This window comes from Phyllostomus discolor, chromosome 5 (assembly GCF_004126475.2).
Source record: "Phyllostomus discolor isolate MPI-MPIP mPhyDis1 chromosome 5, mPhyDis1.pri.v3, whole genome shotgun sequence".
Taxonomy (NCBI): domain Eukaryota; kingdom Metazoa; phylum Chordata; class Mammalia; order Chiroptera; family Phyllostomidae; genus Phyllostomus; species Phyllostomus discolor.
In genome coordinates, this window is record NC_040907.2 from 12,647,974 (window position 1) to 12,662,680 (window position 14,707).

Genomic DNA, 14,707 nt, shown 5'->3' on the forward strand with positions numbered 1-14,707 from the left:
TCAGAATTACTCCAATATTTCACCATCTGCCCTAATTAGAAATGGCAGTATCAAGAACGTATCAGGATCAAAAGTTAGAATTTCTAGGCGCTACACACTAATTTATCCAGCCAAGAGCCCAGTGCTGATGATATGGTCTCAGACTATTAGTAAGCATTAAAAAACTAGGGTCAGACAAACCCAGAAGCCACAGGCATGGTATAACTAAAAGAGAACTAAACAGATCACCAGACTGAAAAAGTGCCAACAGGAAACAGCTGCTAAACCAAGTAGTACTACTGTAAGAACAATTATTTATAATGGAAACTTTAATAAGACAACCTGGACAAAATTCTGTTAAGAAAATGTAGCAAACCAAGTACTATATGGTTTTTTATAGTTCAGTTATATTCACTAAGGTTAATCTCTTTTTCAATGCTTGGATAAAGTTCAAGTACAACATTACATCACAAGACGTTTAACTTAATCCATGCATTTACTCATAGAAATTTGTCAAGGACAAAGGTTGGTGACTGTGATGAAAGATTATTGTGTCAAAAATCACATAAAAGCAATAGTATGCATATTGGAGATATAATTTTAATCCTAGTTAGACAAACTTAGAGTGTGCCCATTTCCAAAAACTACTGTAAACATCAATAAACACACCTTGGCATTTGAATCTAGAAAGTAATTTATGCCTCATCTCTTCACCTGCCTCAGGACACACATGTGTGAGATGTGAGCTACATTACTAAATAGATAACGTTAATCAATATTTTAGTCCAGGATAAAAGGATAAAAAAGCTGAAATTATAACCATGTGTAAGTGCCCAAGAAAACTTTTAAAATTATATTTGTACCTCTGGTTATAATTAAGATAGATACTGTTCACAAATACTTATCCAAGAATATTGAGTTCTTCAAAAGGTGACTATACTTATAAATGCTTAACATGCTTATTAATTAATCAATCTCTAATGTTCTCATGTTGACACTCTGAGAATGAACGCGCTGTCTGGAACATCAGCGTCCAGAAGGAACATGGTGTAGATCTGGAGAAAAGAGGCAGACCACAAGACAAAAGAACTGTGGAGTCTTCAGTCCGATTTTGCTGTTTATGAGTGAAGTTGCTGTGGGCAAGTCTCTTAACTTTGTCGAACTTAAGCTTTCTCATACAATAAATTGCTTGTCCCATATACAAAAGTTATTATGAGAATCATGGTGCATAAAATATAAGGCATATAAAAGCACCTAAAATCTAGGTAAAGTATTATCATCAATACAAAAGCACCAAAGGAACTTTTTAAAAAGTGATATACTGTAGATTGTTGCAATTACCTATACATATTTTGTGTCCTTTTTAAAAAAAATGTTTTAAATTTATTTTTAGAGAGATGGGAAAGAGAAAAACATTGATGTGTGAGAGGCACACCAATTAGTTGCCTCTCACATGTCTGCAACCAGGGACCTGGCACACAACCCAGGCATGTGCCCTGACTGGGAATCTAACAGACAACCCTTTGGTTCGCAGGCCGACACTCAATCCAGAGAGCCACACCAGCCAGGACTTGTGTCCTTTTTCATGTGTGAAAAATGTAATACAAATTGTCAAATTTATAGTGTCCTTCAAAAGTTGCACCATATATAGTGATATGACTTAATGTACTTTGCCATGTATAATGCATACTTTTTTGCTCAAATTTTGAGGAGAAAATAAGGATACCCATTATACATGTGTGGTATCTGAAATACCTTGTATCTGTTCTGTTTTATAATTATTTGTTACATAAAATTTCTTGTACCATAATATGTTAAAAATAAATGCTAAAATTCCTTTATAATACAAAAAACAACTATCTGAATATAAATAAATAATTGAGTAAGAAAGTTAAAACAAAAGGTTTTTTCCTCAAAGTCTGGGCCAAAAACATGGGTGCGCATTGTATGCAGCTAAATATGGTATTCATGGAACACAAAATCTGGGACCCAGAACTAGAAGTTATGAAGTGTAGGTCCTTTGTTCCTAAAGGGAACAAAGCCTGGTCTCCTTACCCGAAGGGCAGACTATCATGACTGATGGCTGGAAAAGAGACTTTAAGGTATAATGTGCTCAGGGTCCACAAACGTCAGAACCAATACAAAGCATCAAAATTTGGGGTTTACTAGCGAGCCAAAATTTTTTTCAGGCGGGAGCTGGGAGTTTAAATTTTTTGCCCACTCTCATGTATTTTTCTTAAGTGTATTAAATTAGAAATTATACTCATCTCTGTTTTAGAGTTTACTATATATACTGCTCTTACCTCATTCAGAGACTAGCACCTCAAACACCTCTGCTCACCTGGATCACCAAAGGAAACAGGACCACTGCTCATCGCAGCAATTTTGAAAGACAGACAACTAATGTTACTTTATGGAGAGAGGGAAGCATGATATGAGGTCAAGAAAACTTTGTCCCCAGGAGTTTTCTATTATAGTTCAGCTAATCTCAAAGTTAGCTGAAATGAATATAAATGGTAAGTTACTAGTCTAGGCCTATTGACCCTTGCTCAATGTATTTCTTTTGGAAAACTCTCAGTGATGTCTGGCAACAGATTACTATTAAAATACCACAACTGCTATGTAATTTGACTTTTAAAAAGCTACAGAGATGATACTGGATGCTTCCAATTGATATGCACTTTATTGTCCATCAAAAGACCTTTATATCTGAAAACTGTGTGTGACATATTAAAATAATTGCTATGCAATAAAAATATTTTATAACAAGTCTGTTGTGGGAAAGTTTATACTAGGAATTACGGGTATTTAAGCCATACAATGAAGCATACCTAGCAGATACTAAGATTCTTGGGTGGTAACCATTTATAAGCCAATTTGGAAGCTGGTAAAAATGACTACATGTATGGAACCAGAACGTATGAAGAGTGGGTCTGCTGCTTTTTTCCAAATAGCACTATTGATTGCTCCTTCATCTGTGTCTACAACAATATACCAAAGTAAGCTGGACAAATTAAATGGAGAATATTTGTTAGCTAATGGAGATGTGGAAGAATAATTACTTGCATTAAACCAATAGAGCACAAATTTCACTTTAAAATTAGCTTGTGGTATATGACAGAGCTACTTAAAGAAAATGATTAAACAATTAAAGCTGACCTTTCTGAAGATACTACAAATTCTTGATAAGGGCTTGTTTCCAGTCAATTACTTTGCATGCACCGAATAACTCATTTATCTGATATATGTGGGCACAGAGATTAGTGGGCAAAGATACACTGTGATAGTTACTTTTAAAGTTCATTTTCTAATTTCAATATTTTAAGAGAGATAGAGTTTATTCTCAATTCACAGTATTTCCTTTTTGCTATATCTAATTAGCCGACAATAGAAACCTGGTAATAAAAATTGACAGTACATATTAGCAGAAGAGATGTGGCAATTTATACCTTTTGCTAGTGACACATGAACAAAACTGAGCAATGTGATCATCACAGATGCTGCTAACCCGAGATTAATCAAAATGCTATTAATATTATTTTAAATGTTTGGCAAAACAGAGATATAAATCAAAACAAAAACAAAACAAACACTGACAGAATATACATTTAAGCAACCGAAAGGGAAATAATACTCAAAAATAAAGTATAAAATGCTTTCTAGAAAGCTGCTAAGACTTTCTGGTGAGGAAATTCAAATCTGTAACAATCACCACTTAGAGAAAATAAAGGTTAAATTTCAAAGCTGTGTGAGAACAGAGGTCTTTAAGATGGCGGTGCCCAATAAATAATACGCTTTAAATGAAAGAGATTTTCTGTAGGTTTTACAAAGCCTCCAACACAGTGTACGCATTTAAATATTTTTCAATCAGGCTGCAGATAAACAATCAAATAATTCAAATACCTACAAAGTGACATTTGTCTTCAGATGCTATAGTCTTATTTCCAAGCGGGGTTTGAAAAGTTGCCATTACAGAAATAAAAAGGTAATGGGGAAATAAAAGGTGTCACCTCACGTAAAAATATTTTTACAAACATCAGATAGTCTTAACAGGGTGCTCTGCAAATGTACATCAAACCCTAAGCTCCTCCAGAACTTTAAGGGCTCTCAAGCCATTCCACCTTGGGGAAAAAAAGCATTCACATCAATGGCAACTTTCCCCCACGCTTTCTGCAAGTCTACAAAGCACGGAGTAGGCCGATTCTGCCAAACCCTGCACAGGGCAGTGCCCCAGCACAGCTCCGTTGGTGACGCCATCTCCACCGCTGAAGGGCCTGCCACTGGGGGCGTGAAGGCATTCCGCAGTTTACAACACCACACTCTTCTGTATGTGTTACTTGTGCATGTTTTCACTTCACAAACTATTGTAAGTGATCAAAGCAAAAACATAAAGTACTCTAAACTATAGACTATTGTTAAAAAAAAAAAAGATTCAGCACACCCCTAGAGGCAGGCTCTTCAGGGCTGGGTGCGACATCACCAGTGGAGTGTAAGCTGGTGCTTTGCTCTGTTCCAGAATTGGCAATCTGTGCCTGCTCTGCACTTTGCAAATCTGTAGAAACAAAGACAAAGAGATGACCATTAGCTGAAAGTCCTCAGAGATCTCTACTATGCCAGGTAACCTCAAAACAAAACACGAATCATACTCAAGGTTGTCTCTCTTTATTTTTTAACCCATTTGTAGGTCATTTCAAGGCCAAATTCATGTAGACAAGCTTCTTTCAAATAAAAACGACTCAAGCGTACTCTTTATTTACTTTAATATTAATTTGGAAAGGATAGTCTTCACCTCTTCTACTCTTCTTCCTGTTTAAAGGAACCAACAAATAAAAGCTGCTCTCTTGCTGCTACACAAGGTGTCCTGAAGTCTACGACAGTTTCTACTCGGGCTGTAGGGAACTTGCACTTACAGGTACACCTCTTCCACCAGAGGGCTGCCTTCCAAAATCTGCAAAGGCTGGAGTAAAATCTGGTCCTCGAGGCAAAATGCGAGGATCCAGAGTTCGCAATGGCAATTTAGGTTGGTTGATCTGCACAAAAAAGAAAAGAAAAGCTTAACAAAAGTTCCAGAGCATCCAGTACCACAACAACAAAACCTCAGACTGAAAAGTGATGTCACCTGAAATGGTAAGCACTGGCTTCCTGAACCAGTGAACGTCCAATGTGAACCTGGTGGCTTCCTCTGGGCCGGCATCGGAGCCCTCAGGTCCACAGTGGCTTTCTGATGCCCTGGGACTGACTAGGCCCAAGATTCCCCAGGAGAAGCTAGACATAATCGGTAAACTGGCTCACCAGTCAGGACCAGTAGAACACAAGATGGAATTCTATTTTGGGATTCTATAAACTAGGGTCAAATTTTAAGATTTTTTTTCCTAGCATATTCACCAGAACATTAGAGCACCTGCCTATGAGAATCCTACTATTCTCATTTTGGTTTTGATGCTGTTGATTTGTAATCAGAAAAAGCATGCATCCAGAGTGGACAGTAAGTCTCAGAAGGAGATTATGTTTCCTGTGTGATAACTCACTTAAGATCTCACTCTGTCTAGTACACAGAAGTTACCTGACCTTGCATAGGCATAGAATATGACTGTAGACTCAGCAAAGCTAAGTAGCTCAGCGAAAATCAACTAATGATTGGCCAAAGTCAGAAACAGGCAAGGAAGAGACAGGAAGGAATGTTTTCTGAAAGGATCATCTAACTCAGTGAATAAAGTACTGAAGTAGCCTTAAATTAGCACCGCCGATCATTCCGCTGCCTCATACAAGTACCCAGAGAAAAGACTTAGGTAGCAACAAAAATAGTAAGACCTGTTGCTCTAAGAAAGTAAAATAATACAAATAAGGTTTGGAAATCTTAATAAAAGGTAGGTCTCATTCTCTAAGACACTTACCCTCTACTTTGATTAGGGATTAATAGTTCCTCTCCAAAACAATGTTTCATCATCAGCACTGGTTCATCACTGACTGACATGAACACTTGGGCAGAGAAACATCTGACTTTACTCCTTTTAATTTAAAACAGATAAAAATAGAGGGGACCTCCGCCAAGACGGAGGCATAGGTGGATGCACCGTACCTCCATGCACAACCAAGACTGGAACAAGAATTTAGAGGCAGAATAACACCCAGAACTGACAGAAAATTTATCTGAATGAAAGTCAGACAGCCAAGAAGTTGAAATAGACCCATTCATCCAGACTAGTAGGAGGGGCGAGACGAGCGGACAGGAGCGGGTTGCGGTGTAGAGAACAGGGAGAGTTGGGCACGTAAGGCATCCGGGGGCACGTAAGGCATCTGGGGCGCGCAAGATCACAGTGAGTGGAACCTTAGTACGCAAGCGGCAGCTGGTAGACCCAGTGAGGTGGTGATTGTGGAACAGGGCACAGCGTGCAACCCAGGATCCCAGAGAAGGGAGGTCCCACGGAGAACGGAGCTACCGCCATTGTTCCCTCTCAACCCTGCCCTCACAAACAACATCATAATCTAGCGACTGGGGTGCCCAGCCCTGGTGAACACCTAAGGCTCCACCCCTCACCATAACAGGAGAAACCAGACCAAAAAAAAAAAAAGAGAGAGAGAGGGAGAGGGAGAGAGGGAGAGAGATGGCTCAAACAGAAGAACAAATCAGTGCCCCACAACTCATCTTTTTAAACGACCGAGAGATAGCTAACCTATCAGATGCACAGTTCAAAACACTGATGATCAGGAAGCTCACAGAATTGGTTGATTTTTGTCGCAAATTAGATGAACAAATGCAGGTTACGATTAAAGAAATGAAGGAAAATGCACAGGGAACCAACAGTGATGGGCAGGAAACTGGGACTCAAAACAACAGAGTGGACCAGAAGGAAGAAAGAAACAACCAAGCAGGAAGGAATGGGGAAATAAGAATTCAAAAAAAATGAGAAGAAGCTTAGGAACCTCCAGGACATCTTGAAACGTTCCAACATCCGAATTATAGGGATACCAGAAGGGGAAGAGGAAGTTCAACAGATTGAAAATGTATTCGAACAAAAAATAAAAGGAGAACTTCCCCATTCTGGCAAAGGAAATAAACTTCCAGGAAGTCCAGGAAGCTCAGAGAGTCCCAAAGAAGTTGGACCCAAGAAGAAACACACCAAGGTACATCATCATTACATTAGCCAAGGTAAAAATGAAGGAGAGAATCCTAGAAGCAGCAAGAGAAAAGGAGACAGTAACCTACAAAGGAGTTCCCATCAGACTGTCAGCCGATTTCTCAAGAGACCTTGCAGGCAAGAAGGGGCTGGAAAGAAGTATTCCAAGTCATGAAAGGCAAGGACCTATACCCCAGATTGCTCTATCCAGCAAAGCTTTCATTTAGAATGGAAGGGCAGATAAAGTGCTTCTCAGATAAGGTCAAGTTAAAAGAGTTCATCACCACCAAGCCCTTATTATATAAAATGTTAAAGGGACTTATTTAAGAAAAGAATATTAAAAAAACATGTATAGTAAAATGACAGCAAACTCACAATTATTAACAACCACACCTAAAGCAAAACCAAAAAAAACTTAAGCAAACAAGTAGAACAGGAACAGAACCACAGAAAGGGAGATCACATGGAGGGTTAGCAACAGGGGACTGGGAGGAGGAGAGAGGGAGAAAAGGTACAGAGAATAAGTAGCATAGATTGAAGGTTGAAAATAGATAGGGGGAGGGTAAGAATAGTACGGGAAATGTAGAAGCTAAAGAACTTATAAGTATGACACATGGACATGAACTAAAGGGGGGGAAGTGGGTGGGAGACGGTGTACAGGGTGGAAGGGAGTGAAGGGGGAAATGGGACAACTGTAATAGCATAATCAATAAAATACATTAAAAAATAAAACAGATAAAAATATGTATTGGCTGTATTAATTTTATGTATGCATCATTAAGGTCAGATGTGAAGATAAAGGATGCCTATTTATTTGCATTGGATTAAAGACTAATCACTACAAGAACCATTCGGAAGAATTTTGAGATACACATTATTTGAATTATGTTGACTACTACTAAAGTTTGATCTGCCAAATACCTTCCTAGGTTTATGACCTGTCCTTAATGTCATTCTAATTCCATACTGAAATTTTAGAATGGTGGGGTGGGGAAAGAGGTTTGCATCACTTCAGCTATATTAGCCCAACAAACAGTTTTCACCACATCACTAGGAAATAGCCATAATAAGCAGACAATCAGTTTTAAAACTTCACCACTCAAATATGGGTCAAATCCCAGTATCATTATAAGAATCCCAAATCAAAACTCTAATTCTTAAACATTATACATTTTAATTCAAATACCATTTAGTCTTACAATTCCTAAAAATTGCTCATACTTCACGTATTTGCACTGATCATAAAAACCACTTCCAAACAAAAAGAGAGAATCATGCTCTGAGTACTCAGCTTACCTTGTCAAGAACCACATCACTGATGGGGGGCAGGCCTTCCGGTTTCTGTATACAGGCTGGCATGTACTGAATGTCCAACAAAAACTCCCTGTCATACTGCTTCTTGCCTTCAGTATCGGCAGGCTTCCAGGATTCTAGAAGAAGAAATATAGGTAGAACCAACTGTCTATAAGGTCATTCTATATGTGTCCAATAAAATCACAAACCAAATGCAGTATTTACTTTTTCTCATTATGAACAAACATACACAAGTGCAACATTAAGCTACAGTCAGGAATGTCACGTAATGATTTTATACTGCCATCTGTTCTTTTATTCCTTCTGGATATCTCTCGATAGAAGGGTAATTTGAAATAAGTTGATATAGGAACCACTTCATATACACATTCAACAGCCTTTGGGTCCTCAGTAAATAAACTACCACACCTATAAATACCTCAGAAATAAGGAATTTAATAATATTCTTGGTTTCAGGGAAAAGAAGGATACTTTAGTTGTTCATTTGGCAATGTTATTTTGGAGAGAAAAAGGTAAAAAGACAAAAACAAGTAACATTTAACATTATAAAAAATTTAAGTAGCTAGACATAAAGTTTTCCCCCGACGACAGTTTAATCTGAAGAAAATAAAATAATGTACTTGAAATAATAAGCATAAATGGTAGGTACAAAACAGACAGGAGGAGGTTAAGAATAGCATGGGAAATGGAGAAGCCAAAGAATTTATATGAATGACCCATGGACATGAACTGGGGGGTGGGGGGCAGGGTTGCTGTTGGGAGGGGCAGTGCAGGGCAGAGGGGAATAAAAAGGAGAAAAAATGGGACAACTGTAATAGCACAATCAATAAAATATATTAAAAAATGTTTCTTGAAACAATATTACCTTTATTACATGTAATGTGCTGACAAGTTTTACTCTCCTTTCCTTTAAAAAAACTGTTGGTTGTAACTCACTAAATTAATTTCAAAATCTATTAAATGAGTTTAAATTAGCAGTTTGAAAAACACTGGTCTAGATGATTTCTGAGGTTTGATATTTCACATGCAAACCCTATCTCAATGCAGAAGTCGCTCCAGCTTTGGCAGATGAAGAAAAAACTCTTCATTTGTCCAAACTTTCTATCAAAGGAGCCACCACCTCTCCTATGACACCAGATAGCTCCACAACCTCGAAGTCAAGCATGGTTTACACAGTACTGGGAAAGTAGTTTAACATATTTGATGGTGTCTAAAGATGCAATGTCCTCTGGTGTCTGTCATATAATTCACAGGGAGCTTCCCACCCTGCAGGTGCTCAGTGATGCAATCAGACCGCTTCTGACTCATCACTGGAGTTCAGTTCTGTAACACAATTTCTGTCAACAAACTCAGTTCAAGCCTTGTGAAATGATGAGTAATCTCAAGTGACATGGTCATATCTGAAATATCCCCTTCACTTAAATGAAGTTAAATCATTTCCTGTTAAATCAACCAGCCTAATGATGACTGAGTCCCTTGGGCAGCTGCACTTCCAACGCCAGTGAAAGCAGAACACCAGCAGGAGCTATCACTTCCACCAACACAGAACTCTGGATTTGCCATTACTAACTTGTGCCTGCTGATCACTTCTGTAAATGTTATGGAATCACTATGATGAGCCTCTCCCTTCTGTCCACTATTTCACTATAAGGAGGTAACATTTCTCTAAGGTTGCAGTAGAGTAAAAGGAAGAAGGAGAGATGTACACAGGAAGGCAGGGATAAAACTTACCTGGTTTAAATGGGAATGTGACCCCTTCACCAGAACTATCAGTGGAGCCTGAATTAGCATCTATTCCTTCACCCTCAAAAACACTCTCAGCACCATTACGTACAGGCTCAGTTTCTTCTCCATTTTCTTCCACAGTTTTCACTTTTTTTAGGTCTGAGGAGTCTCTCTCAGGATGAAACCCTTGGCTCATTTTATCCTGCTCACATTCAAGTACTTTGTCACCTGAAAGCTCTTCTTCAGCTGTAGGCTAAAGCATATGTGAACACAGAGGTTACATATTTTATCGCCGTGTGTAAATACACATGACCACTTACACCTATCCCTTCCAAAGCAGAGGAAAACATGTCATTCGAGATAAGGATGTCTGTGTTCAGCCTTTATGGTACTAGAAAGGTAAGTCGCTTAAAACACTTTTCTCATTTCATCTCCTGAGATAATGCAGACAATTTAAATGGCTACTGAAATGCTTTAACATGACTAATGAAATCTAAATGTACCAAAGTTTAGAATAGAAAGAACTGTTAATCCTTGGAACTTGATGGACATGAAACAGCCCTAGTCGGAAATCTAAATCAGGCACGCCTACCTACCCTTACCACTGCAGCTCAGCCAATATAAAAAGAAAACACTACAGGGTATTTGTGTGTGTGTGCTGTCTTCTGGATGCAAAACGGAGAGTTCCATGAGTAGTTTAAAGCATTTAAGTTCCATAAAGCTGATCATCTCTCATTTTACAAGGATGTCATGTGTTAGGTAAAATCTATTTTGTTTATTGGTCCTCAGGATTTTCTGAGGCTGTGACCTTATTCAAATCATATATGGAAAAATGCTTGCAATATATTGCCCTAGAGAGAAATCTGGGTTCTAGTACATGTTATTTTTAAAAAGCAAAATAGAATTCCATTTTTCACCAGAATATTTTTGACCATTTTTTTTTACCAAATCCAAAAAATGTATTTAAGGGTTATATGAACTATCAAAACTCCCAAGGCAAAGTTCTTCATGAACTTTAAGTCTCTTTTACACGAAGGGTAAACACTCTGAATATATTCTTTGGAAGAAGCATTCAAAAGAAATAGGCATTCCAATTGATAAGTTCACATGAAGAAAACCAAAAATAAATGCTCCTGTTGAACTGGTTCAACAGAAGATTGTATAAGAGAATGTCATATCTCAAGAAAGTGGTTGCCCCAATTGGTTTATGAAATTATGTGTTTCTATTAAACAGTTACAAATCCTACTTTGTTATATAAGTATTATAACAAGCACTATACTAGTAAATTTTCTTCTATTATACATGAGATCATGGGGAAAAGATATTAAATTTTAAAATGTTATCAAAAGCCCTGGCTGGTGTGGCTCAGTGGATTGAGTGCCAACCTGCAAACCAGAGGGTCACCAGTTCAATTCCCAGTCTAGGGCACGTGCCTGGGATGCAGGCCAGGTCCCCAATAGGGGGTGCACAAGAGACAATCATATACTGATATTTCTCTCCCTCTTTTTTTCCCCTTCCTTCCTCTCTCTACAGATAGATGAATAAAATCTTTTTAAAAAATGTTATTGACAGAAACAGATGGTTCTTAGGCCTCACTTCTACAATGGAAATAGTTAAGCTCACAAACACACACACACACACACACACACGCACACGTAGCTTCTTAGCTCCCTGAACAGACAGAGAGACAGTATGGTAACTATTGAAAGAAAGAAAAGACAAACATAAAAACCCCAAGAGAATAAAGGCTGAAATGATTTCTTCTTATAAAACATGGCAGAAAATAGGCATCTATTAAACGTTGGGAAAAAAACACATCTACCTGCGTGAATCATGAATTGGCAGCCTTACTTTTCTTATTCTATTTATTATGAATCTAATTTAACTCATAATGACCTTGTAAATACCACCTTATAATTAAATAAAGGCCATCAAGAAGACCTTTAATAATTTAGCATGTGAGTCTATGAATGGTATTTAACCTTATTAAACAGCAATATATTATGTTATTCTACATACAATAATATAGAATTCTTATTTTGGATCTTGTTAAAATGTGAAAAAAAATTCTGTTTCAGAGAAAAAAATATATTGGTATCTTCTGTGGAGAGGTTGTAATGGCTGAAAAAATTCCAAAGAAGAGTATTGTATAATGTGAATATTATATGAGATTCAAATTTCAATGCCCATTCAATAAACACCCTAAAATCAACAACAATGGATAATTTATTAGATATTAAAAGAGAATGTATTATTTGGAAAGTTAACTTCTAACTGGAAAAGGCAATATAAGCTTGTTCCATAAATAACAAACCAGAACACAGAATCATTAAGATGTGTGAGGCTCGTTGTTAAAAGAGATATTTTTCAAGAGAATCCACAAAAATAGTGCATCAAATATTTATGATAATTATTTTTCTTTGAGCAGACTGAAGTTCTATGCAACTAGCTCGTTAAGTGCCTAACAGTTCCTAAATTGTTTACTCAGAAAATCGGGTTGAAAAAAGAAGGCACCTCACTGGCTGGGCTGTCAAAGTGAACCTTTTATAGGAACTTAAGAATTTAGTCAACAAAACTGTGTGCTTAATGCTTGGGTTTTTTAAAGTGCTAAAAAAAATCAGAATGACAACTATGTATGCAACAAATAATGAAATATCCTAAAAATTTAAAACAAATTTTAAGATGCCTTGACTAGCATTTGAAGAGGAATCACCTTTCATGTTATCTTTCTAGGCCACAATTTAAAGAATTTAATCAAATACTTCCAATGATGAACCACCCAACATCATATGCTGATACCTGAAACAGTCTTTAACAGGCTGGCACCTCCCTAAGGAGAGCTTGATGATCAGTGCAAATGAAGACAGTGACAACCAGTATTTACAATGAACGCACCTTTAATACTCACTTTTATGAAAGGAACTAGGATTTCTGTAAACAAGCCTGTCTGCAAATTACCAAACACCTTTTTACTATACTTTTAAACTGTAAGGTTAAAAAAAAGTGACTGGTTCAAAATGAGTCAAAAGCTGTTGTGTATGAAGAACAACAATCCAAAGCGGGTCTTAGGAAACTGGCTCAGGGGCCAAATCTGGCTCATCACCTGTGTTCCTACAGTGTCCAAGATAAAGACGATTTTTACATCTGTAAAGATTGATTAAAACTTTGAATATTTTATGAGATATGACTACTATATGAAATTTCAATGTTCATCAGTAAGGTTTTACTAAATTATAGCCACACTGATCTGTTTACATATTGTCTATGGCTGCTTCTGGGTTACAGCAGCAGACATGAAAAACTGTGACAGGGGTCATATGGCACAGTCCACAAAGCCTGAACCATCTACCGTGTGATCTATTGTAGAGAAAGTTTGCCCACTCCGACCTAAAGAAGAGGGTGAATATCTGAAGGCACAGGAATGGTGGCCCACCCATTTAATGGTCAGTAATGCTTAGAAGTCTAGCCACAGGGTCGAGAAACATGAAGTATAGTAAGAGAAAGCTAATAAGAAACAGCTGAATCCAAAGAGTAACCAATTTGAGGGGAATATAAGTGATGCTCCTGTTTCTGGAAGGTATTTTCTGTAAAAGCAACATTTTATCGTTCAGCCACAAAAAGTTCAACAATTATTTGCACCTCTATAACTCACTGCCAATTCTCACCCCCAATGACCACAATAAAATCGCATCTAGAGACATGTTTGTGGTTGCTATGGGACCAACTGTGACATCAACAGAGCACCAGGTAAGAGCAATGACGGGACAGAGAGAAATAACAAAGGGGCACTGTGAGCTGCTTGAAGAGGGTAAGAATTATAACTAGACAAAAAACCTTAAGAAACAAATGTATTTAAAGTTATTTTAAAATAATTTTACACTTAATGTTATGTTAGAAATTCAATAAAAATTAATCTAATAAAATAGATATGAGTTAAAAAGAAGAGACTGTTTATATACTCTTCATTTAGAAGCTTCAGAACGTAACATGAAGGACACTGAGACTGCAGAGTGAGAAACTGTTACGGCACTCCTTAGAACCAAAATCTGCCCTTGTTTCTTCCTCTCATCATCAGGACCTGGCGTGCTGTAACAAAATCTGGTGTGGCTTAGTTCAAACAAGCAAACCACACGTGAAAAGTTATCTTACTGAGTGAAATGCAGTTAAAAGATGACATTCAAAATGAATTTCCCTAACATGTACCTGATGAGTTCTATCATCACTGCTAATGGGTATCTGCAAGAACTGTCCCACTTTTGTTTACTAGATCAGTAACAAATTTCTGTTACTGATCTAGTCCTCTCCCTCTTTCCATTTGATTAACATAAAGAAAAATTCAATTGAGGGGGTGAAGGAGTTAACCAAAAATTAAACAATAACTTACTTTTATCATTTTAGGAGAGGTATTTTGAAAGACAGACAAGAATTCAATGAAATTGAACATGCTATTTATTGAAAATTTTTTCAGCCCCGACTGGTATGGCTCAATTGGTTGGAGAATCACACAGTCAACTGAAAAGTTATGGGTTCAATCCCTGGTCAGGGCGCATGCCTAGGTTGTGGGTTAGAT

The 14,707-nt window shown here is 37.4% G+C and overlaps 1 protein-coding gene across 24 annotated transcripts in view; it reads right to left on the reverse strand.

The window, feature by feature from the left end:
• The window catches only part of EIF4G3 (eukaryotic translation initiation factor 4 gamma 3), a 294,941-nt gene that overhangs the window by 68,951 nt on the left and 211,283 nt on the right, over positions 1-14,707 (reverse strand). For 19 of the 24 annotated variants that reach the window (XM_036025438.1, XM_036025450.1, XM_036025440.1 and 16 more), the window contains 4 exons: positions 10,143-10,389; positions 8,394-8,527; positions 4,890-5,009; positions 4,421-4,531 (listed from right to left, as the gene is read on the reverse strand). In XM_036025438.1, coding sequence (XP_035881331.1) covers positions 4,421-4,531; positions 4,890-5,009; positions 8,394-8,527; positions 10,143-10,389 — 612 coding nt within the window. The remainder of the gene's footprint in view (positions 1-4,420; positions 4,532-4,889; positions 5,010-8,393; positions 8,528-10,142; positions 10,390-14,707) is intronic. The other 5 variants (XM_036025456.1, XM_036025449.1, XM_036025447.1 and 2 more) reach the window with 1 other exon arrangement.